This window comes from Dermochelys coriacea, chromosome 8 (genome assembly GCF_009764565.3).
Source record: "Dermochelys coriacea isolate rDerCor1 chromosome 8, rDerCor1.pri.v4, whole genome shotgun sequence".
NCBI classification, from domain to species: Eukaryota; Metazoa; Chordata; order Testudines; family Dermochelyidae; genus Dermochelys; species Dermochelys coriacea.
Window position 1 is genome coordinate 33,208,014 of NC_050075.1, and position 26,765 is coordinate 33,234,778.

Sequence of the window (26,765 nt, forward strand, 5' to 3'; positions counted from 1 at the left end):
GAAGTTCAGATTCTTCAGATCTTCTCTGGTTTTGGTAGCTTTGGCCTGTTTCTGGGATAGATAGGATACATAGCAAACAACATAACACAGGTATTGTGCTATCAATGTCCAGCATCTAAACCCAAAGAAAGTACCCTGGAGATCAAGGAATTCTTTTACATTTTATGGAGACATTGGTTGTGCCTCGATAGTTAAAGATGGATTGACTTTTGCACTTAATGCCAGGGATTCGCTCTCTGTTATGTATATAGAATATGGTATATCATCTGCTAAATTTTAGCACTTATTCTTTGAGTATTGAATTAATGTGCTGAGAATTCATAAGATTGAGTTTAAAATTAGATTTAAAAGGGGTCCTTTCAGAAATTTAGCATTCTGTATCAGACCTTTTTTGTCCCAGATAATCTCAGTAATGAAGTAACAGATTCTTCAAAATTTCCATACAGTTAAAATTCATTGAAAGACACTCAAACAATCATAACTCTGTCTTGTAGTGACCCCACAAGGCATATATATGAAAAAAATGAATGTCTTTAAAAATCAGTGTCCTCTAATGGACCACAGATGCTAAAATACATTAATTGTAATTGTATGGTTATTGTCCGGTGCCAGAGGGCAGAGCTAAGGTTGTTTGGGTGCCTGTTTTTGTTGTTGTTGCTGTTTTTAGTGTACTGAGAGAGAATTTATTTTTACCAGGTGAATAGAATAGAGCAGCTTCCACTAAAAGAAGAGTTTCATTCAGCTGGAAATACTCATAATGTTCCAAACTATGCAAGTCCTTAGAGAAGATGGACTCTATGGACCCTGGCTCTGCAGAGGGGAAACTCCTTGCTCTTCCTTTTCATCCCTTGTCCCCATTTTTTATCTGAAGATTACTGTAGCATACGTAGCACTTCACCACTTTTACTTATAATACGTTATCCTTTACATGGCAGGAGTGTGAAGGTTAAAGATCAAGGCTGAATATATTTTCGTTTACTTTCACATCCATTTGTCATAACAAAGGCTGTTTTTAATTTTAAAAAGTGAAAAAATCCTCCCCACATTCAGCCCAAGCTGCATTAGATTATGTTACTGCCTTTTCTTCCCTGAGTTCCAGAGCCACAAGAATCCTGTTGAAGATACAGTAGCATAGTGCAACTTTCTTTTCAGCATACTTCTCACTTGCTGGGGGGAAAAAAAGTTACAATGAGCCCTTTTGAGAAAATGTACGAACACGCACATATTCCCATCCGTAAAATTAATCATCATAATTTCAACTTTTATTGGAGGGTACCGAGTAATAAAACCTGCTCACCGTACAGAGAAAATAACATCTTTTTATATCAGGCACAGCTTGTAGCCTGAATCCAAGCAATACTTTCAATATGCAACAGATTTCTCCTCATTAGCTTCAGTTTGGAGCCTTCACACACACAACAGTGGGAGCTGGGCAGACTGACTTTTTGGAGCATGTAAAGCCATCGTGGTGTTGGCACGCTGAGAGATTCGTATGTTTGCAACCCCTCGGTAAGAGGATATAGTGATGCTAACATCACACCTACTTCATGGCTGGAGATGAGCAGCCAACCACCAAACTTCCAAAGATAGACAGGCAACGTGAGTCAGAGAAAATTTGATCTGATATGAGCCATTGGGCAGAACTAAAATCACTTTGAGGAAGAAGATGCGTGAAGTTTACATCATTGTTGTTCTCTGGTGTTTGTTTATTGTATACATCAGCACTTCTTGGTCTCAGCTGGGACTGGAAACAAGAGAGTCAAAATACCAAGAACAAAGTTGCTCTCATGGTATTTTTCTACCGCCATGGGGAGAAGGAAGTGCTGATGAGATTTCAAACCCAAAAGGTTCAAATAGCTTGCATATGGTTCTACTAAGCATTTGGGCCCACATTTTAAGGTCCTTATTTACTGGTCTTTACTGAGACAATGGGAGTGTGCGTGAGCAAGGACATTAGTTTTAGGTGCTTATTCAAGCATAATAGAACTTCTGAACCTTTTGAAGCTCATCCATTACTACTTCCAGACTCTGAAGCTGGCTGCTTTTCAATCAGTTTTCCTGCCTCTGTAGAAATACTGTCCACTTGAGCAGTGTGTGGAGACAGCACGACGCCCTGTTGAGATGGAGGAATTTCAGTTTCTAAATTTTACATTTCACTGTCCAGGCCTGCTTCTTAGTCACAGGACAGTTGGAGGTGCTAAAGCACAATCCAGAGATTGCTTGCCACGCCGACAGATTTTTACAGTTTGTGACCTATCGCCTCACTGCCATTCTACTGGATCTTGCTGAAATAAGTGTGTTTAGCAGAATTTTGACACCTGTCTGGTATATTTTTACTTTAGCTGATGGTGAATTAGGTACAAAACATCTGCACGAGTTGCAGGGCTGATTCTCTACTTACTGGCCCCATTATGATGCAAATACACCTGTGCAAAAGGCTATCCACTCATAATGGTAGCATTTTGCATTCACTTTGCATATCAGTAAATGGGCCTGGGGGCTCCAGGCAGTGGACAGTCAGGCCTGTAGCATGTGGCTTATAGCTTGAGCACTATCCTAAAAAAATCACTTTTAAAATTGGACCAAATCCGAAGGGACTTACTTAGTTATTATTCTATCCTTGCTTTGATTAAATTAATGAGAATTTTGCACAAGTAGGGCCTGATTAAATGCTTCAAGTTTTAGCCCATCATGTTTAAGTTCTTCAGAAGCACTGGTGAACAGTGACAGCTTAATGGATTGGTGGGGGGATAGATCATTCGTTTGAAGATCTATTCCATATTTTGGAAGATGGAGTGAGGTGGTTCTGAAAAAGTACGTCTTTGTTCCATAATTTTGTAGCTCTTCTCCATGTTCTCATGCTGGGCTGAGATGACAGCTCTCTCGGGGAACACTGAGCCAGATTCATTCCTGATCTAACACCACTGACATCCAGTAGAGCGACAAGTCTGGTTCATCCCTTGTTTATGTTCTGATGTCCTCTTGGTGCTGACATTTTGCATTCTTGTGCTTGTATCCCTTTATGTTTGAGCCCAAGTAGAAGAGAACATGTTTGGAACTGAAAAACATTGGTGTGACAGATGTTCGTCATAACACTTACTACTCTACTGGAAAGCACTCCGGTACTATGGTGAAGAGGGTGGTATAAGAACCTGAATAAAATAGAATGGAAAGGTCTCGTGGTAGACATAATAGCATGCCTTGACATACTCCTTTAGAGAACATCTTGCCCTTGGATGAAACCCTTTGAAGACAAGTTCTTGTAAAATATGGTCAGTGGTTTTCCCTGAGATGAGCTTAGCAGAGGTCTTATTGGCTTGTTCAGAGGGAACGTGCCTCAGGTCTCTGCTGAAGCCAATGAGATGTGTTACTTGTGTGTGAAAGTGTGTGTGAGATTGGGCTCTGACTTGATAAGCTCCCACACAAATACAAGTATGAAAAAGTCAAACCCCTTACTTTGCATTGGGATTATGAGTTCTTTTGGGCATCTACAAGAAAATCTCATTGAAACAGAGACCCTTCTTTTTTAGGAATTCTACATCTGATTCAGAATTTCAGGGCCACTCCCTTTACATTCACCCAGATACAGAACTGGACAGTATATTATTGGGTAAAGTCATGATAAAAAATAACATCAGCTCAAATCTTGGAGTCAGATGCACATTGTGGTTGCTTTTTACCACTGGAGTGGCACAAATCAGAAGGAACGCACCAGTGGATCTGCCCCTGGTTTTCTATCTTAACATACACTCTGTGTTGATCTTATAATTTAAGATTGCTAAATATAATGGGTGTAGGCAAGGGCTATGCACCCAGTACTTCTCTCACTTGTAGCAGTTTTATGCCAGGGTCGCTCCACTGACTTCATCAGAATTACTCCTGATTTGTACTGGAGTAAGTGAGATGAGAATCAGGTCATATAGGCTTTACCATCTTGGATGATAAATTTTGAGAAATATGCAAATGTACAAATACGATTTCAATATGTGCGCAGCATAGATTCTCTCACTTGTTCAGGGCCTGCAGGTTTTATTGCTCCCTACAGACTTTACATAATGTTGGCATGCTTCCCTCTTCATTATGTCATAAACGTGAAGTGGAGACAGGGTCATTCTATCATATGTAGTGGTCATGTAATAGGATTCAACTTTTCTTGGGGCAAACTGTGTTTGAACAGATTTCAACTATTCTAAGCATGGATGTACATATGAATTCTTCCTTAGCAATACTGGGGTTTTCGTCAAGAAAGACGAAAGTAAATCTTATTTTCTACAGCTGTCACAAGGGAGAGCTAGACATGGTAGATGGGGTTTGTGGAAAGCACACTCCACCTCTGCTCTCTGCTTTAGATGAACTGAACTGGAAAGCTGCTCTCCCTTGCAGAAGTTGTGGTCAAAGTCAGACAGCCTCAACCTGGATTTATCTGTAAATTATTTACATTAGTTAACTGAAAAGGGTTTTGTGTGTTCTCCTCTAAAAATTGTTCACTGAATTAGTAATAATTCAAGATGCTAATCAGAAAAATGTGGGATCAGGGGTCAGATTCTGGTCCCTGCGAAGGACTCTGCTGGTAAAGCCAGTTTAACCTGCCTGCTGAAGACGTGTGTGAATCTCTGGGTTGCATAGCTGGCTCCATGCTCCTCTTCCTCATGGCTCCTGATTCAGGGGTTGTGACCAGAGAAAGTGGGCATGGCTGCAGCATTCCTGCATTCTGGCCAAATCTGCCAGCCCTTTGGAGGACATTGCAGTGGGTGCTACTCAGAGCCACCTTGAAGCTCAGGTTAAGCTAAAGAGTCCATAAGTCAGGGAGCCACATTTGCCACCTGAACTCCAGGTGCTGATCATTTTATTGGGAGGGCCCAATAGAAGATTTGAGGCCAGAAGAGCTAACACAATCCTGGGTTTCAGAAACAGGAGAATCTTAAGTAGGAGTAGAGAGGTTATTTTACCGCTGTATTTGGCACTGATGCAACTACAGCTGGAATCCTATGTTCAGTTCTGACGTCCACAGTTCAAGTAGGATGTTAATAAATTGAAGAAGGTTCAGAGAAGAGCTGCAAGAATGATTAAAGGATTAGAAAATGCCTTGCAGCAATAGACTGAAGGATCTCAATCTATTTAGCTTGACAAAGAGAAGGTTAAGGGGTGACTTGACTACAGTCTGTAAGTACCTACATGCTCAAAATTTAATGATGGTCCCCTTCAATCTAAAAGAGAAAAGTATAACATGATCCAGTGGCTGGAAGTTGAAATTAGACAAATTTAGACTGAAAATAAAGCATATATTTTTAACTGGGAGAGTAATTAGCCATTGGAACAATTTACAAAGGGTCAGGGTGGATTCTCCATCACTGGCACTTTTTAAATCCAAGTGGATGTTTCCATGTTTTTCTAAAAGAACTGCTCTAGGAATTATTTTGGGTATGTTCTCTGGCCTGCGATGTACAGGAGGTCAGAATAGATAGTCATAATGGTCCCTTCTGGACTTAGAATTTATGAATCTATGAGAGAGACTCCTCAGACATCTGAGTTTGGGATTATCTTATTCCCATTGAAGACAATAGCAAAATTGTTCACTTCAGTGAGCAGGTTGAGACCCTTTGAGGGTGCTTAAAGTCAGATCTTGATTAGAATTATATTTGCAAGAAGCCAGTCCCCTCACCTCTGCTCCAACCAATCTTTCTCCCCCATATTGCTAAACTTATCTGTATCTCCTTTGCCTTCTCTCAGTGAAACTGGACAGAACTTAAGGTTTTATGATATAGGCAAGCCAAACCTTGGCCTTTTCCATTGCCCCCTATATCTTCTTTCTACCTTTCTGGCTCCCATCCTCCCACTCAAGGGAAATATTTGAAAGATAAGTTGGTATATTTTCTACCACCTTCAAATATCTCCCTGACTTAATGTTTTCTTAGCTGGAAGATAGCTTTTCAACATATATATATATTTTCAAGGATATATATATATAATCCTTTTCACCTAGACATGTGAGGAATTCCACTTTCTTCCAGTGGGAGTTCTCAGGAAGGTTTAGGTTAAATGGGCCAATAAGGGAAAAGCATGTAGCAGAAGATTTTACCCTCTAAAGAATTTTTTTTTAAAATAGGTCAGAATATCTAACTGTCAAAGAATTTAAACAATAATACCTGATCTACAGACCGGAGTGCAGTTTTTTGTAATATAAAGATTGCAATCTCCCTACAGTGCACCTAGAGATTAATTGGGTTCAAAGCAATATGTCATGAAAGTCCGTGTAGCTGAAAAGTACAGCAGGGGAGAAACCTACAATCCTCTCTAACTAATTCCCACAGAAAAACTAGGAAAATTTCCCCTACAAATTACCTCCACCTGTTCATGGAGACGTAGAGACTTTATCCAAGAGGTAACTCAAGAAAATTTGCATTCAAGCATTTTGTTGAATGTTTGTGGTGACTGAAAATTGTTACTGTTTCATCTGGCCTATGTGTAATGAGCTGGTAATATAAGTCCTGGTTCTGGTGGATATGTGTCCATATCACAGAAACCATCATTGTGACTGGTAGTGTCAGCAGAGAGATCAAGGCTGGAATAGGCCACTGAGACTGAATTGGCCTCTCAACTTCTAGAATTTGGAGGGCCAAACTCTGCTCTTGGTTATACCATGGGAAATCAGGAGTAGCCCCATTGACTTCCGTGAGGTTATGTCATTGTAACTGAGAACAAGATTTGGCCTGGTGCCCATAGAGAATCATTGAGACACACGGGCAAGGTATAGAAGTTTATGCAATTATCTGTGCTTTGTCTGCATGATGGCAAAACTCCCACTGATTTCTGTGGAAGAAGGACAGAGCTTTGGTGGGTTGTCAATCCAGCATGTATCACGATCCCTAAAAGTAATACAAATAATGAAAAAACTCAAGCATGAAAAAGAATCATAGCTGTAAATCCACCTGCCGTTAGCTTCCTAAACAATAATTTGTATCTTACCTGGATAAAAGTTTAATTTCAGCTAATAATGTTTTAACAACCGAAGAGTACAAGACCAATATTTTCAAAACTGAGCGCCTTAAGTAAGGCTTCTTAGTCCATATATAGGCACCTAAATAAGTCTGACCTGACTTTTGAAAGTGCTGAACACGTCTTAGCTCCCAATGAGCTCAATGAGAGCAACTGAGTGCTCAGCACTTTTGAAAATCAGGCCTCTTATTTAGGGTCCTAAATATACACTCAGGAGCCTAACTAAGGGCACCCACTTTTGAAAATCTTGGCTGAAATAACTGCTTCTAGAATTTGAGAACCCCTTTGTGGGTTTTGTTGGGGGCCTGTTTTTATTGGTATAAACGTCACTCTTGATGTTTTCCCATCAAGGCTGCTGCTCTCAGTTTCTGTTCTGGGTACTAGTGCATGATGATGTGAGGGCACAGACATAACCTTCTGCAGCCCAGGGAGAGTAGGAGGAAAGGTAAGTTCAATTTATTTCTAAAATTATTACATTATTTTACTAGATCTTTAAACTTTATTTAAATTCTTTATTTGGCAAAAAAGAGGGGGTATCATATTTTAATTAGTAGCCGTGTCAAAGGAGAGCTAGATTAATTATTGGAAATTACTCTGTCCAGATGGTTTTAATTTTCACAGCAGGGAACCGACCTCTTTTGAAGGTGATATTTTTCAAATTAAAATCAGCCTGGATATTACTCATACATGTTGTAGTTTGAAGGTGACGTGGTGTGTCCTCTGATTTCTAACCTACGCCGCATTCATGTCTGTGTTCTGCCCTAGTGAAACAATCCTTTGGATTAAAAAGGTGCAGGTTGCTTATCTCCAAAATTAAAGCCATCAGAAGGGTAATAGGTGACTGAAGAAACTGGTAATGGAATAGGAAGTCTTTTCATTGTTACGTTGCCCTTTATAATTCTCAAACCAAAGTGACCAGAGTTGTTACCTGATGGTCAGCATCACACTTAGTAGTTTTAACAGAGGCTCCCAGAACTGAATGGACACGGAGAATGAATTACTCTCTAGCCCCATAGAGGCAGTGCTTCCAGAAGAAGGTTGAGGCATGCTGTCAGTGTGGAGGTAACTTGCATTGTTGTTGCCTATGCCCTCCCTGGTCTGTAGATAAATGGAGGACTTCAGTCTCCAGAGCTTCCATGTACGCTATTTTCTGGTCCCTTAATTGTTCCCACTTCTGGGCAGGGTTCCTCTGAGGGGTGTCCAAACTAACTCATTGGACACCTTCTTGAAGCAGTGGGCATTATCTGGGGTTCCCTGCCTAATGTTGCCTTCTGGATCCCTTGTTTTGACCTGCACCCGTATCCTTGTTTGTTCTTTTTTTGTCTCCCACAATGTGAATTTCTGGTTTCCTTGGCCCCCCCGACCAAAAGAAGTCGGTCTTGGTGCCCACCCCCTCCATTGAGGGAGGGTCCAAATAATCAGCAGTAGGTTGACCCACCAGTCCCAGTGATCAAGTAGGTTGGTACATTTCAGAACACTGAAATATATATAATACACATACATGTTAAATCCATCTGCTGTTAGACACTTAAACAATAATTTCTCTCTCCCTTGATATAGGTTTAATTTCACGGGATACCCTTTTAACAAATGAAGAATCTAAATAAATGTAAGCATCTGTTGAACATTTGGTAATTGTAAGAATAAAAATACCAAAAATCACATCTCTGAGCTGCAGAAGGAAATCTCCATTGAGAGTTAAAGTTTTGTGATATTTACACTGCTGAAAAAGCCAAATTCTGATTTTACAAGTGGGAGAAATATTAATGTGCTTAAATGAAACAAACTCATATTTCTATCCCCTTGGTAAATCCTTACAGTGAACATATTTGCTCTTAGAGGGTTTTACAGTTCTGAAATCTGAAGGTCAAAAAGAATGTGACTTTCTGTAGCACAGATCAAACATTCTTCCGTGTTTGACCATAGCTGTATTTTTAGGTAAGATTTAATTCATATGAATTTCCAGTACAGGGCCCGGGTTTCCATGCACTGACATTTAGATATTCTCAGATTTTATTTCTATCATGTTTGCTTTCTATTCTGAGCTCTAGAGATGGCCTGGGCCAAAAGGCCAGATCTGAACACTCCAAATTTTATGGGAGGATGTTTTGGCTTTAACCTTGGTCCTGAACTGAATGTTGCAGCTGGCCCCTAACTCTGTAATGAGACAAAATGAAATTCTGGGTCCAAATGCCTCCCCATGGTGGGGGTGGTTGTAGCGATGGGTTGCAGACCTGGATGCCAATTTTGGCCTGTCTCTGACAACAAACTTGTGACATGGCAAGTGGCATATTAACTTAGGACTGCACAGAGAAGAAAACCATCCTCCACCATGGAGGCAGGGCCAGGGAAACTCTGCACTCCAACATGGTGACCAGGTTAGGTTGTGTAAGGCATTAAATGCCCAGCCATGGGCAGGGTTCTAGGCTCTGCCCCACAGGATTGTCACAATGGTAGTTGGTGGGCTCCTGAGTATGCCAGGGGACACATACAGGACTTTTAAAGAGCTGGCATCCCCATCAAAAAAGGCACCAAAGCAACGGTACTAATTTGCTCCCTGTTGTCGGTTTCAGTGAAATTGCCACAGCCTGAAGAGGCCATGAGAACCAAGTGCCCTTTTGTCTGTCTCAGTTAGGGCTGGCACACCAAGCATTGGCCTGTGGTAAATAATTTAGTTTTCACTTTGCTGTTAATGGCACCATTCCTGAGAACGTAATTCACATGATGTTTTACAGGAGGAGTCCCCTCCCTACACAAAAATATTAATATAGCTTTGTTAATCTGGGCAGTAAAAGTGTGTGTGTGTGTGTGTGTATAAATTCTCAATTACACTGATGTAAATCTGGGGTAATCAGATGAAGTTAGTAGCATTATTTTAGATTTATACCTGTGTAACCAAGAGCAGAATTCAGCCTGTGGTAAGGTGTGTGGGTTGGTCGGTTGTGTGGGATTTTTTTCCATATGAACTGTGTCTACATTCAGTGATCCAGGTAGACACAGGAGAACTTCTTGACTTACCTCATTCATGCCATGACTTGATCTGACTGCGCTGGTAAATGCCTTTTTTTCTTCTTCCTTTTACAAGCCCAGCTTCTAGTGGAAACAGACACATTTGGCAGTCAAGTCCGGATCAAAGGGAAAGAGACAGACTTTTACCTTTGCATGAACAGGAAAGGCAAGCTAGTGGGGAAGGTAAGTGTTTCCTATTAATTCATTTGTAACATGATCATTACCTTTAGCAGTGACTGCGAAGTCGTAATGATGTGTTCCGAACTTTGCCTGTCAACCCCAAATGAAAAGCAGGACTTGAGGAATGTGGAATTTTTAAAGCAGTCCATCCCTTTACCAACCCTTCCCCCACAATAAAATAAAGCAGCCAACCACCGGGATTTTATTACTGATGCCTTGGGTATGCACAGGTTTCTATTTTACAGTTGCATAGATTGACAAAAGATGTATGCATCTCAAAAACAACCAAGCACTCGCATTACATGATATAAATCTCTTTTACCTTGGTGGTAAAAAAAATAAATAAAATTGTTAGGAACATGTTAGGGAGGTTTGCAGTGTAATGCCTGTTTTAATAACGAGTCAGAATATACTGTAGCAAAACTAATATTGGAATCTGAACATCTTATTAGGGCTGGGCCCCACGGTTCTAGCATTACAGGAATATTTTATTACTTTGGATCCCAGCACAATAGAAGCATGTAACAAATTACACATATTTGCCTGTGTAGCTTAACTTCTTTGCTGAAGTCATATTTTTTTTTAATGCATTAACTTGTTTTTGTAACTTACATACGTTCTTTGTATTGCTGGTGAATCCAAAGTTAAATAATTGGGCAGGAGGCTGTCAAAGTTAAATACCACCAAACACACATAAAAAGCACTCGCCCTCTGTACCACATGAATTAAAACACTGGCTATCCCTGTGGCAGTCAAAAAGGGAAGCTGAGTTTTTTGCTTTGAGTCAACAAAGGCACTGAAAGCCACATTCCCAAATAGAAACCAGGTGTCATAGCCACTCTGGTGAGATGTTATGTACTATGGTGGTCCCAGGAGTGACACTTGAGGGGGTGGGGAAGTCTTTTCATAGGGTGCTCTCCTGTACCTTTACTCATGCAAGTAAAGGATACCTTAAATAGTAATATCTATACTACCTGGGTAAGTTGACCTAAGCTACGCAACTCCGGCTATGTGAATAACGTAGCTGGAATCGACGTAGCTTAGGTCGACTTACTGCGGGATCCTCACTACGCTGGGTCGACAGCAGACATTCTCCTATTGACTAACCTTACTCTTCTTGTTCTGGGTAGAGTACCGGGGTTGACTGGAGAGCGATCTGTGATCAATTTGGCAGATCTTCATTAGACCTGCTAAATCAACCCCAATGCATCAATTCACAGAGCGTCGATCCGGGGGGTAGTGTAGATATAATTTTCAAAAGCACCCATTAATTTTGGGTGCCCAACCTAAGATGCTGACGACCTGATTCTCTGAAGTGCTGAGTACTGGGATTCCATTTTAAATCAATGGGATTTGCAAATTCTCAGCACCTTGGAAAATTGGACCTAGATGCTGGATTCACCATTGCCCTTCACCATGAGAGGAAGAATCATTCACTGGTTAAGGCCCTGGCCCGGGATTTAGCAGAAGCACATTTGATTCTCTGCTCTGCCACAGATGTCTTGTGTGACTTAGGAGAAGTAACATGGAGCCATAATTTTTAAGGTATTTAATCGCCTAAAGATAGGTGCTTCATGGGATCTTCAAAAGCTCCTAAGTGCCTAACTCCCAGGGCCAATGGGAGTTAGGCACCTACGTGCTTTTGAAAAACCTACTAGGCACCTATTTGTATCTGTAGGCCAGGGACGGCTTCAGGCACCAGCGTTCCACGCAGGTGCTTAGGGTGGCAGTTGGAAAGAGGCGGCAATGTTTCCGCGGCAGCGGCAATTTGGCAGCAGCTTGTCTGTTCCGCTGGCCGTGGTGGCAAATTAGCGGCAGTTTCTCCCTTTTGCCATCCGTGGCGGCAGTTTTTTTACTGCTTGGGGCGGCAAAAACTGTAGAGCCGGCCCTGCTTTAGGTGCCTAAATACCTTTAAAAATCTAGCCCTTAACCTCTCTGTGCCTCAGTTTCCTCATCTGCATGGTGCAGTGCCTCATCTGCATGGTGAGGATAACAACACTGCCCTGCACACAGGGAGTGTTGTGGATAAATATGTTAATGGCTGTGAGGTGCTGAGATACCACAGCCGTGAGGGCTGTATAAGAATCTAAGGTAGATACATGTAAAGTGACTGTAAAATGCCACCATTCTGCTTCAGTGATGTTTACACTGGTGCAGATGACCACACATGGTGCAGACAGCAACCACTGAGCCTTAGGGGGCTTAAACCGGATATCCAGAAACAGGCTTATCAGATGCCACTTTTGAAAATTTAGGCCTAAGTCTTTTTCAGGACCAGTCCCACAATTGGCTCATTGAGTGTGAGTCAGGACACTTGTTTAGCTTGTTCTCGTCATGTAATGTGATGTTTCAGTTTCTCTCAATGTGCTTTTCATGATGTTAAGCTGGCAAACAGCTCATTTTAAAATAAATCTTTTATTATAAATATCGTATCTGAGCCTTCCTGCCCCACGCCGGTAAAGACCCAGATTGCTGACAAGTTCATAAAACATGCCGCCTTGAGCAGGAGGGGACATTGAACGTTCTGTTTGGAAGGAAAATGTTCCAGAAGCGTTGCCCATATTAACAGCTTCTCAAGAGCACAAATGAAAATAACAGCATGTCTTCTTGATACCAAAGAGTGTGGTTTTAATTAGTATCATAGTTTCAGCTCTTTTTGTGGCAAGAGTTTGAGGGAGTGCTTTTTAGACTAAATGCTCTAAACAGCTAGTAAACCCCAAGGAAAATGTTAGATAAAAATTCATGCCTAGGCTAATGCAAATCTCGAAGTACATTCTGAGAGGAAATACGAAACACACGATGATCATTTTGCAGTTGCCCCAGCATGTCCATCTGGCAATAGTGGAAATTTGAGGCAAAACTGGTTCTTTTTCTCTGCTCGTTTCCTATTGCCTTACACTGCATAATCCGTAACAATACCAACAGATGCCATCTGGCTTTGTTCTCCGCCTCAGTCAGCATTTTTGGATTCTCCCCAGTTGAAAACCTGCTTTGAATTTAGTTCTTTTTTGTTTCCCATAATCACCTACAAAGGGTATTACAAATCGGAGCAGGTTGTTGTTATTCGCAGCTGGAACGTCCGACGAAAGCGACCATTTCAGAAACTGGGCTCGTTCCCTACCTTGGAGCTAGTTATGTTGAAGGCAAACAGATTGATCCTCAGGGTTCAAAAGAGCAGCCTTCATTTTTCTTTTTCATCGACTCATTTACATCCGTGCCAGTTCTTCTGAGTCAAGGCTTCCAATAAAGAAAAGGAGTACTTGTGGCACCTTAGAGACTAACAAATTTATTTGAGCATAAGCTTTCGTAAGCTACAGCTCACTTCTTTGGATGCATTCGGTGGGAAAGGCTTCCAATGGCGCTTTCTCAGCAGCTCAAAATCTGGTGTTTGCAGCAGTGCTCTCCCTTTCTTGTTTCAGAGTGGCAGCCTTGTTAGTCTGTATCAACAAAAACAATGAGGAGTCCTTGTGGCACCTTAGAGACTAATGGGTTTATTTGGGCATAAGCTTTTGTGGGCTAAACCCCACTTTTAGCGCATGAAAGCTTATGCCCAAATAAACCTGTTAGTCTCTAAGGTGCTACAAGGACTCCTCGTTGTTTTTCCTTTCTTGTTAGTTATTCTTTGTGACTTCACAGCTAACATTGGCCAAAGTTATGAACAGTGTCAGAGGCAGGATTCTAACTCTGTTGTTACTGCAGACCGCTTCTGAGTTTTCCCAGATGGGGAAACTGAGGTAGAGAGAGTTTAAATTATTTGTCCAAGGTTAGAGAGGGAATCAGTGGTGATGCAGGATTAGAACTTGAAAGCTGCTGGCTCTCATCCTCAAGTTCCGCATGCTGACCTACTACCTCCCAAGTCCAATGTATGAAAACTGGAGACTAGGCAAGTGCTGGATAGGGAATGACTGTTTTTCTGTTACAAGTGACCTGTGCAGTTGAAAAGCAAATAGAATTGTGCATGCTCTCTAGTTGCTGCTTGATGTTGTGTAAAGAAGATGTAAAGATGTTGTGCCTAATTGGGTTTTCATTTGGTTGGTTGGTTTCAAATATTTGTTTTCTGCTTTAGTTATTTGTTTATTTTACCTTAGAAACACCATGTCTTAATTTCCCTGTTTTTACTAGAGGTGATGGTGGCTGAAAACAGCAATTTAGGTGGAAGGGAATTGTTAGTTTTGTTTAAAACTTTGTTTTCTGGGTTTTTTGTTTTTTGTTTTTTTTTTGTTAATGCTCATTTAACTCAGCCTTCTGACCCACACTTGGGATAAGAGTGCTGTATGTGAAAGATTTAACACTCTGGCCCATACAAATGAAAGCTGAAAAAGTTTCAATTCCAGTTCTCTAATCAGCTAATTTTAGTAAACTCTCCTAGCTTTGGGATTTCCATATTAAATAAATCTGGTTTCCTATGTGTTCCAGACAGGATGATAACCAATGGATAATATCCATTATTTGTTCTGACTGGTTTTCTCTCTCACTGCTGTGTGCACAGTGGTGTATGTGCATGCACATGCACACCTTCTCTTTCAGATTGACTGTTAATTGTAATGACACAATAGCATCAGAGAGACTCTGATTTACATCAGTTGACAATCTGGCCCAATTATTTTAGTTGTTGCTTAATTCCATGCCTTGCGGCTAACCGGACGCGTAAGGGCTCAATGTTTTTGCTAAAGTGGAATTTTCAGTGTGAGAGAGGTGAGGCCTACTAGCAGTCTTTGTGCAGGATCTCCTGAATTCTTACCCTGATTCTGACAGTGAGCGTATCCACACTGGAGCAGAAGATGTAATTTTCCCATGTTAGCTTTGATTGACTTTGACTGACTACCTGTGTAGTCCTAGCAGTGTGAGTAGCGGGATGGACTAGCAGCCCCAAATACTTGCCTACATTTTCAGACAGGACCATCCTGGGGGCAGGTACCCACTCTCACTGCCCATGGGCTCGATCAGAGCTAGCATAGGTATATCTTCCTGAGCTGGAAATTATACCTCCAGTGACTCCCACTGGGGCCTCAGACAAGTCGCTTTCCTTTCTGCTTCAGCTGCTCGATTTCAGAAATGGGGATAATAATACGTATAACATAGGAGTGTTATGAGACAACGTTGGTAAGGGACTTTGAAGTTAAGTGCTAAGTAATATTCTGTGGGCAATAAGGACTAAAAAATCTTTACAGCAGGGAATGGCAGACAGTCATGCAAGCCAATGGCTGTTGGTTTGTACACTGCTAAGCATATTGGAGGTGTTGTGTTGGTTCTGAGAACTTGAATTTTCATTTCAAAACAAGCACTGTAGATGAGGCTCATCATGTCAGGCTCCACAAGCTTGCTACACAGCGTTCCTTCTGTTGCAGAATTAGGTGCTATATAGAATTTGGGGACACTGTGACGTTTCCCCTTTGCTCCCCGATAAGGAGGTTCATGCAGCAGTCCATGGTTATATAGCATACAAGTGTTTGGTTAGCCATATATGAATGTCACCCTGGGAACAGAATTCATGAGTTGGGCAGTGCATCTCCTGGAACTCGCAGACAAGGTGGGTTCATGTTCTAGTCTCCTGTGAACAACAGCCTGGGTCCATGCGCAGTTTGTGGACCTGGGCTGATTCTATCTGCACCACTGTAAGTTTCTGCTCCCTTTCCATAGGTACCTACCCCCAACTGGTTCCCTAGCTGCCCTTCCCCCATCCCATCCCAATCTGAGGTGTCTTCTGGAAGATGGTGGTCTGATTTCCTCCTCCCACTTCATCTCTGGGACAGAGGCCCCATCATGTGTTCTTCAGGGTTGATGGGTAGCCCTTCCACCCATTTTACATCTTCCAGAGAGCTGTCAAATGAAAACCACTGTGCTGCTTCGTCCCAAATCTGTAAGAGTCTCTGGGGTGGGACCTCTCCCATCGGGTACTCGCGCTCCAGTGGCAGCTACACTCTACAAAACACCCATTGATAAAAGCTGCTAAGGGCCTCAGAATTTGGCCCAGTGGGAGTTCTGCCTGAGTAAGGAGTAAGTAGATACCTCAGGATTTGGCTCCTTTCAGCAAGTGGGGATTGGGATTGTATGACATTGTGGGCTAAAAAGAAAATGTAAGGTCATGTCCTAACAAAATCTCAGACCAATTACATTAACTCAGCTATTTACTAAGAACACAAAATATAATAAGGTGCAACATATCCGTATTGTACAATATGCTGTTGTGCGCCAAACTAGCACTCTAACTTTTACCATAGCTCTCTGAGTTTTCTTTTAAAAACCACAAGGACTTGAAATTCAAACTCCCCAGGAAATCACCTTAATATTTTCAATATTTCTTGAGATAAGTTTGGAATTTTAAGGGTTTTCTTTTATTCCCCCTTTCTGTATCTTTTATGGACAATTTCCACCTCCTACCCCTGTTCCTATTAAAGGGAATAAAATGCAGCCACTTGAATGGTCTGAACTTAAACTCACTCTACAATAAAAACAGATGAAGCAAAGTTTTACGCTACATTCAGGCCTATACTAGGAAGGCTTTGCCAGTATAGCTTTACTGCAGGGATCAGCAACCTTTGGCCCGTGGCCCGCCAGGGTAAGCCCCTTGGTGGGCCAGGCCGGTTTGTTTACCTGCCGTGTCCGCAGGTTCAGCCGATCGCGGCACCCACTGGCCACGTTTCGCCGCTCCAGGCCAATGGGGGCTGCGGGAAGCGGCGCAGGCCGAGGGATGTGCTGGCCGCTGCTTCCCGCAGCCCCCATTGGCCCGGAGCAGCGGCTTACCCTGGTGGGCCACATACCAAAGGTTGCCGATCCCTGCTTTACTGGTATATTATACTGCCAAAGTGTTCCTGATGCGGATGCAGCTTATAGTGGCAAAACTCACAGTTTTGCTAGTATAGCTTATACCAGCCCCCTGAGCAAAATAAGCAATACTAGAAAAAATCTAGTTTGCTGATCTAACTGTGTCTGCATTAGGGATTTGCCTGCACAGTTGGTCAGAGATCACACCCCATCATAGCCCTGACTGACACAGTTATGCCAGCAAAAGAAGTTTGTAATGTAGACATGGCCTAAGAAACTTACCATTTCCTTGTGGCTTTCCAAACCAATTTAATGTTACCAGCATGTTGCTAATACCATATGGTAAGGATCTCTGTATTTTTGCAAACTGTTGCTCGATGCCAAAGACTGTTTTGGCAGAGCTTTATCACTGAAACCTGCCAGCAGTGGTCTTTAGGGGAAAGTAATAATTTGGGGTTGTTTACATTACAGCAAATGTAATGGGGGATTTCTTGAAGCGTGTGTGGGTATATGTGTGTGTATTAAAACAGGAAGGTTGGGGAAAAAATAAATCCAACAGCATCAAAGAGTGAAGGTGTTGGTTATTGTACATGTATGCAGTCCTGGTTTACAGGAAAAGGGGTGTCTTCTTTTACAAGAACTTCAGTTAAATGCTCCATGCAGGGTGGGAAAACCCCTGGAGGACAAAAGGAATTTTTTAGGGCCAGGACTATCTGGTGGGAAATATAGGGTGGAGTTCTTAAAAGCACTCAGCACTGGCCTAGCTTACTTACTTACTATTGACTTCTTTGGGAGCCTTGGGAATACCCACTCATAAACCATGGATTAAATAAAAACATTTTAATAATATTTTAAGGTAATATTAAGGGTCTGATTTAAATAGAGATGAAGAAAGATTCCAAGGTAAGGTTGGAACTGTGCCCTTAACTCACCTGAATGTGCCTATGTAGCATGCATGGTGCAGCATGCATGGTGCATGATTCCCCTCTGCATGTCTGCACTTCAGATCTCTTCTCTGCATGGGGATTCTCTGTTGCTGGTCAGTGTGAGTTCTGACCATGGACCAAATTGAGAGGGTGCCACAGAGAGCTGTGTGGTAGTGGAGGTGTGCACGTGGTAGTGGAGAATTCTGCCCGTATACCTACAGTTGTATTGAACTCCACCCTTCTGCTTTGCAGGGGTTTGTTGCTCAAACATTTTCCTCCCAGTTCAATGTGCATCAGATATGCCCCCCTGAGTTTGGGATTAAAACTGACCCCAAACTTCAAAGTGATGCCCAGTCAAAACTATCAGATTTCACTTGGCTTTGGGTCAGAACTGCGAATTTCACAAGGTTTTGACATTAGACAGTCAGTCTTACCAGGCTCACTCAGTCCTGGACCCAGGCTCATTCAAAAGCCCCATAAAGCCTAGCAGTTCCTGGGTTTAGCACTGAGCTTACAACAAAACCAGAACCAAGGAATGTTTGATGCAAGCTGAGCTTTAATCTCATACATTTTTTCAAAGTTCTCTTTTGTCATGGACTGTCCTGACTGACACTTCCCTCAGAGGCAAGGCTTGGCAGGGTTTTGAATTACCTGGCTTTTGTGAGTTTCAGTCAGGGTGCTTTATGAACTGCAGTGTGATTCTTCATATTCAGTGAGATTTGTTCTTTGTTAAGTGAGCTGCTCCTGGGCCCTCTCCCTCCTCCTTTCCTTTCTACGCTCTGTCTTTACACTTCTCTTTCTTTCCCATTTTAATAGTCTGTGTAGGCACCCCAAATGCCCTTGAACTCTGAGGAACTTTGGATCTGGAACTCAACTGCGGTATTGCGAACCCCAAGTGTTCAAAGATCATGAATCTGGCTTCCCAAAACCATGAGATTGGCTTTAAAATGTTGAGTTTTGAACAACAAATATTTGGGTTTTTTCTTTGTCTTCTTATTCAGGTCACGTTTTCAGACTTTCCTCTGCAGCCATGAAGGCAAGAAATGTACTCTTTTTTTTTTTTTTTGGTCAAAATAAAAGCGAAATTCTCATGCAACCACTTGATTCTAGAAACTTGTGATAAACTCATGAGAATTGGCAACACTATGAACTTCATAGCTTACCCCATCTTGTATAGACTGAACAGTGTCCCTGAATCCATACACGCCTCTGGTCTCTGAAGAATCTGGATCTGGGTCCAGTTGCCTCAATCTCTAATCTTTTCAGTGCTTCAGTCATGTCCTACGTGTTCTCAAAAGGTGTGTGTGTTGGTGTTATATAGTAAAAAGAAAAGGAGTACTTGTGGCACCTTAGAGACTAACATATTTATTTGATCATAAGCTTTCGTGAGCTACAGGTGCATCCAATGAAGTGAACTGTAGCTCACGAAAGCTTATGCTCAAATAAATTTGTTAGTCTCTAAGGTGCCACAAGTACTCCTTTTCTTTTTGCAAATACAGACTAACATGGCTGCTACTCTGAAACGTGTTATACAGTGTGTATGTTGTTATATACACTCAGTTTACTTGGACATGCAATTTGTGCTTGTAGTATTTGTCATCATCTTTTCCTGTATATTTAACATGTAAAATAGTGCATAAAACATCATTGATTAAAAAAGATTAAAAACTAAGGAACAGCCCCCTCCTCTAAGGCTGTCTAAACACAAAAGTTGTACCATTTTAATTATACTGGTCAAGTTAAAGTGCTACAGCTCCCACCCTAGTATGGACACAGCTATACCAGGATAATAGTGCAAACATCGGTTTAGTGTATTCCCATACAGAAAGGGGAATAAGCTATACTGGTATGAGAAATAAACTTTAGAGTATACTTTTATACTGATATAACTGTGTCCACATTTGGCGTTGTACTGGTATAACTATTTCAGTAAAAAAAAAATCATCCCGCTAACGAATGTCGTTATACTGGTACATAAACTGTGTGTAGACCAGGACTAAGGTATCAAGTTACTGGCATGTAGTGACTACATAAGTGAGACATATGATAGAAGATTAGTGTGAACTTGACTCTGACAATGCCTGTTTTGAAGCCCCTGAGCAAACACCACTGTGAACAAATTATTTCCAGAAACCTGAGCAGACTCAGTCTGAGCTGAATGCTTGGGCAGTTAACAAGTGCTCCGCCTTCTCTCCAATCAGCCTGTCTTCTGAATGCTTTCTAAACATTACACACCTCCCACCCCACCCAAGTTCTACTGCAGCATTTTGTGCATCCAGAACAGTCAAAATTAAATTGGAATGTTTCTTTCATTGATCACATGCTAGCTCAAGGTACATATAGAGTGCTGAGTGTTGAATAGGTTTTCCAAGAATTCTTACTATGAATAGCATTACACCAGGGTACACCACCAGAGCAGTTGCTTATTGCCCTACTGTTAAGGCCCAGTGAAACTACTCTTTGTTATAGGGAGGCTGATTCATCACAACAGTGAGGTGACGTAGTACATTGCAGTGACTTCTCCAAAATGGTAGGAATTTATATAAATAAACTGGATCTTTAGAGTATTAACATTTGCAAGTAGCAGCCGTTATTGTCATGGATCTGTATTTTCAACCATCTTTTTGTCAGAACAGCTCTGATGCTGGACATACCAAGCCAGGTTTTCCAAAGAGCTCAGCTCCGGTTTAGTCACTGTCAGAAGAGGACATATTTTCCGAAGTACATGACATGTTGAGAGCTGAGCTCTTTTGAAAACATGGCCCTAAGTGTCACACTGGGAATTGTCAGGTGCTGAACTCTTTTGAAAATGGGCTCCCTATAGATTCAGGCACAAAATAACTGTGTTTAAAGTACAGTAAGGGATGCTTTTTCAAAGCTGTGTAGGCACTGGGCAAATTATTTTTGCCTGTGCATTATTAATACTATTATTGAGCATGCACAGTGTGTTTGGTGCTGAATATATACGGAGGAAGATCCAGTCCCTGCCTCCAGGAGCTTGCTGTCTGGTTCAGATCTGACAAAATAATTAATTTCTTCTTCTTCTTGATGTTACTATTTATTGAATGGCAACAGTGTGTCTGCTGCTGTACAAACACAGAGGAAAACAAGCACCAATGAGCTCCCATTCTAATTAAGGCACAGATAATAGGTATAGACAAAGCATGGGTTAAGAGCTGTCTCTTTGTGATGCAGTTATTTTTAGTAACTATCTGGGTTATCAACTCTGAGTGACTGTGAAAAGTTTTGCAGAAGAACGTGTTTCCAGGAGGAATTTGGATGAAGAGAAGGAGGTTGTTTGAGGCACAAGGAGGTAGAGGACTTCTGAGTGTAAGGGGCAGTGTGGAAAGAGGCATGAAGGTGAGAAGTGAAGGTACAAACAGAACATGTAAGAGGGATGCTTGTAAGGAAATGAGAGCAGAGATCTAGACAGAGGCAAGGCTGTGCTGGGTCACAGAGGGGAAATCTTTGAGCACTCTGATGCAGAAGCTGAGATGAAGCAGGTGGAAGGATTCCAAGAGAGGAGTCACATTGTCATACTGTCCGGAGGAAGATGATTCAAACAGCAGCATTTTGTGTATATTTTTTTGCGAGGGGAGAAGGAGAGCGGGGGGAAAGACAAGGAGAGACCAATATGTGGACAAGGGTTTTAATGGCCAGGATGTGGGAGAAAGGTTGGATTTTTTGCAAGGATGTAGAGGAAGAAGCAGCAGGACATGGAAGGAGCCCAGATGTGGAGAGAGAGGAGATTGCAGGTCTTGGAGATAGGGAGAGCAATGGCAATGATGTTGGTAGAAGTGGGTGAGGCAGAGCTTGGGAGGAAAGATGAGGAAGTTTGAATCTGAGATGATCAAGGGATTTTTAGGGGGAGGTATCATAGAGGCAGTCAGGTACACACGATAATGGTGCAAATCAGAGGAGATAGGGAAATTTTGCTATTCTATATAATAAACGGACATATTGGCATACGCAGCTAAAAGTTGCTTTAATTCCATTGGTGGCCAGACTCTGCCATAGGATGAATATCTGTGACTTGCATTTAAAGCAATTGGTGCCAAGCCTCTGATGGCCCAGTTTAGCTGACAATCTATAATAATCATGCCACGGGTTGTGAAAACAGTAGCATAGGCCCACGCATACTGGATTTACATATGTAGTCTCACTCGCATTCACTGATCTATGGAGCATTTAGTCTGTAATATTCAGAGGACATATATTATGCACACATTTTTAGTGTTCTTTTTGTCTGGTTTTGGTCAGAGATTTCATAAATGGAAGTTATTAAGCATATGTAAACACCCCTTTAGTTGATGCAGTTGGATTCGGATTTGGCTTCTTTGCCAGGTAGAATGTTTTCAATGTTAGACACTGTCAGCCTGACATGTATAACAATAATGTAAATATTTAAGATCTAACCTAAGCTGCTTTACATTACATTCAGTTTATATTGCCTTCAAAGCACTCCAGGTTAATACAGATACTCTTGGGCTGACTGAGGGCAGGAATTTTTTTACTTCAGCCAAACTATGGGCAAACTTTTCCTCCTGATTCCATATTTGCGTATTTCCAAACTTTTCCTCCTGGTTGCTTATCTGCAGCCTGGATCTCAGCTCTGGGTTCTGTGAATGGGGCTTTCTTTGATTTCAGTGAGAACCCTTCATGTGGAACTGAATTTGCAATATAACAGCACACAGGGCAACCTACAGGGCAGCTCAATGGTCTAAAGATAGTCTGAATCACATTTTAAGTGCATATCAAAGTCTCTGCCAATCCTAGGTGTTTCAATAGTTACTACAGTGACAGGCTCTAAGTACTAGAGTACTGGTACCCAAATGCTTTTCTCTTTTTTAAATTGAGTTTTCGCTCTAAGCTAGAGCTAAATATCCCTATTGACAGCCATTTACTCTATTTTTTTTTAAAATATTGGCATTGGAATGAGAAGTGACGTACATCAGATTATACAAGAAGGAAACATTTTCATACACTCTGGTTACAGAGTCTGCTTCCCAAAGCAAGAGCGGTACAACTGGCCACCAAGCAGAGTGAATTATGCAAGTTACTTAGGGTCCAATCCAGATCTTTTGGAAGTCATTAGAAAGACTCCAGTTAACTTTGCTGGGAGTTGGATCTAGCACATAGTATAAGTTTTAGGAGATCTTTAATAATGCAGAAAAAGTAGTAAACAGGAAATAAAACCTAATAGGAATAATAAAAGGTAGGAAGAAGGGAAAGAAAGAGAGAGAGAGAGAGAGAGAGAGAACTCCTGCAAAACTGTAGCACAGATCTGAGTTGGGGAGTACAGCCCAGGGAGAGGTGGGAAACTGTCTGTAAAGCTTAGCTTGGAAGCTCAAGAGCCCTTTACCTCTGCCTCTTTTATTGATCTGCAATTGGAAGCTGGCTGAAAACCCTTTTAAGAGAAAATATTTGATCTCAAAACATTTGAGTTGTTAATTGAATATCTTCATATGCTCAGGGAGCAACTTTCACTGTAAAACTCCGAATGTCCTGGGCCTCATGTTTTTCTTAGGCAGCAGCTGAGTGTGTTATACCTTTACCATGGCTGTGATTCTGAAAAGCTTTTTCTGAATGTCTCTTCCTTCTGTTGGTGCATGGTTCCTGTTTTAAGGCAAAGAGTATCTCTGCATCCAGGAGAGCATTGCGGTAGGGTTAGGAGGATATTTTAGCCGCTAAGGAAGACTATTTTGCCCACATTGAAAAAGGATATTCCTGTTCTTTCAGATCAAATATCGAGATTAAATTATTTACTACAAAATCAATCAATCGCTTTCAGGATGGAGACATTCACCCCTGGGCAATGAACAATGCAAGACACAGTTTAAGTGGAATGGAAGTGTTGCATAATTTTGCATTGGCTCCCTGCACAGGCGGGAATTTCATCCACCCAGGCAAGTGGGTTTCCTGACCAGATAATCACCACATTCTCCCAAGCACAATTTTTGTCTCTCTTTTGCATTTAAGCAACTTCTGGGTTTTCTGATTCCATCTTCCTCCCCCCCCGAATGCAAATGAAACTATCTGATGACACTTGGTAAACACCGTGACGCATTAACTTGTAGGAAACAGGCAGAGCAAAGCGCTTCTCTACCACCTTCCAGAAGAGGCAGCTAATGAGACATGGGCTGTGGTGAACCTCACTGTCGTTCATGGACTGCTTCTGCTTGGCTCTCTGGAATGTTCCTGGAAAGTGAAGTCAGGGTCACTTACAAGAGAGTAATTTAGAAGGGAGGAATTTAATCTACCATCTAACCACTGCAAAAAATAACTCGGTTGGTGAGGCAATTGCAAGGCTACTTTTAAGTACAAAAGTACAGAAGATTGCTAAAAATAGGATTTGTCCTAGGCATTTTCCTATGTTGTATTTTGTTATGTAAAGAAAGGTGTTAGGTTTTTGTAAAAGGTGATGAAGCCCTTGCATTTGCTATACACCTCCACGTCAACAGAAAGAACTTTGTCATTTACAGACTGGATCAGCTGTTGACATTACTAAGAAAGGCACCCAGTTTGGTTGTGGGATTATTTCCTTTCTTCATCCTTGTGACCTGAAACACACAGATCTGCATCTGCCCTGCAGACAATCAGTGACTGCCTGTGCTGAGGCGAAACCCTACCTTGATATAAACTCAGGTGCCAATCATGTTACTTGGATGTTAGGCAATAATTTGTCCCTTTCTGCATAGGATTGTGTTACTGTAAATGGAATCTTATAATGTACAAAGCCAGTTTCTATGTTTATTCAGTATGTAGCCTGGGATTTGCCAGACCAGACCACTGGTCCTCTGAAGCCAGTGTTCTGCCTCTGGTCATAATCAATACTTCAAAAAAAGCACAATACCCTCTCCCCCCCACTATATTTAGCCAAATATGTCATGTTCTATGTGGCTGGGTGGAAATTACTTTCCTACCCTTGAAGGTAATCAATTTACATCCTGAAGCATGAGACTCAATTAGATCTATTATGTTAGCATACATAGATACAGATGTTAAAGGTCATGAAATTATCCTGACCTTTTGAAACCCAGCTAGGGTGTTTGATTTGATGGCCTCCTGAAGAAGTGATTTCCACAGTTGACTACACTCGGTATAAAATCAGAAGTATTTCACTTCATTTACTCTTTCTGAATTTTGAATTAATTAATTACATAAAGTTTCTATTTATGGAACAGGGCAAAAGAAGGAAGTGACTGGTTTTATTATTATTGATTATAGGAACCTTAGTACTCAATTAGAATACCTCCCTATCATACTTCTGAATTCAGCAATCAAGTTCACCTACAAGACTCCTTTCCAAGTGAAGCAATTCTAGATTTGCTCTTGTCACATACATACCTCTATCCTATCATACTGCTAATAGTAACCTGCCATGATGTCAGAAAGGATGACCTTGTGATAGAGGTGACGGACTGGGAGTAGGTCCTGACTTTGCTGCAGACTGCTGTGTTACCCTAGGGAAATCACTTCGCTGCTATGTGCCTCAGTTTCTCCATCAATAAAATGGGTTTAATGATACTTACCTACCTCACAAGGGTGCTAGGTGGCTTAATTTGTAAATACTAGTGAAGAATTTGAGATCTTTGGATCCTCTGAGATCCTTAGGTGAAAGGTGCTAGAAGAGTGTTTAAAAAAAAATAACCATCTTTTCCTTCTCTGGACCTCTTCAGTTTCTTCTGTACTTTCCTTAAGATGTCGTGATCAAGACTGGACACAGTACTTCAGTGTTCCTGGTATAGGTGTGTATATCCCCCAATGCATATGCACAAATCAGGAGTATACCTGCACACGTACAGGGGTGTGTGCATGCACTATGAGGGGGTGTGTGTGTATGTGTGTAAGTGTGCATGACTATTTAAAAAGTGGGCCCAAAATCAATATGTGCTCTTGTTCAATATAATATCTCCGCATTATACTTTATATTATTTTCCATTGCCTTTGTACGGCAATTAGACATCCTATATATATCATTAACTACTGCAGTGCACTGGCAGTCACCTTTATTGAACTGTCTGCCATGACTCCGAAGTATTTTCCTCTGAGGATGCTGCAAGTTCAGAGGCCAGTAAGTTGGAGAAAGTGTTCATGAAATTGAGTAACTCTTGGCATACAGTTACAGATGTATATGGTCTGATTTACAGCTCTGTGCAGCAGCTGAAATTGCATTTGGATCAAGAAGGATCTTTGTGGTTATGGTTTCAGGATTCCTTGGCATAAATTCAGAATGCAGAGCACTGGAGATGTTCATGAAATGTCTATCCCATTACTCCACATAAAGGGCAAGAACATGGCTTGGTTCTGGTCTGCCTGCAGCCTTTCACTTGGATTTCTCAAGCTGCTGGAGGCCAAGCCCTTTAAGAGCAGCCTCTGAGCGTCCAGTGGTAGGAGCAGCCACAGCGACCTACTTGGGAGCAGTGGTAGATTACTGCATGGGTCAATGGGGCCCAGGTCCACAGGGTCCGTGCCCAGGGACCCCAGCCAATTTGGGCCCCCCTGCAGGAGTGCCAGAACCTGGGTAGAAGTGAGGGGGCACTGGAACCCTACCCCCTGCTCCACCTCTTCCCCCGAAGCAGGAGCTGAGCAGTGATAAGAGCTTCCCACGGAACCCAGGTCGCTGTGAGGAGCCCCAGACACTCCATCTGCCCTGGGTAGGAGCTGGGGTGCCCACGAGCAGCTGCCAGCCCATGTCCCCACCTCCCGGGGCATGCCGCTGCCAGTGGGACCCAGGGCAGGGGCTCCAGTCCAGCCTCCTGCCCCCTCCCCAGGGCCAGCAGAATGCTCTGTGAGGAGAGGATGCCCTGCCCCAGCTAGGTCACAGGCAGGAAGGAACCGGGCAGGGAGGACTCCTCCAGCACAGTTCCCACTGCTACTGGCCCAGCC

At 42.0% G+C, this 26,765-nt stretch overlaps 1 protein-coding gene across 1 annotated transcript in view; it reads left to right on the forward strand.

Annotated features, from left to right (window-relative positions):
* FGF18 (fibroblast growth factor 18) overlaps positions 1–26,765 on the forward strand; it is a 111,474-nt gene that overhangs the window by 70,492 nt on the left and 14,217 nt on the right. Inside the window, exon 4 of the mRNA XM_038413816.2 lies at positions 10,082–10,188. Within this exon, the coding sequence (XP_038269744.1) occupies positions 10,082–10,188 (107 nt within the window). The remainder of the gene's footprint in view (positions 1–10,081; positions 10,189–26,765) is intronic.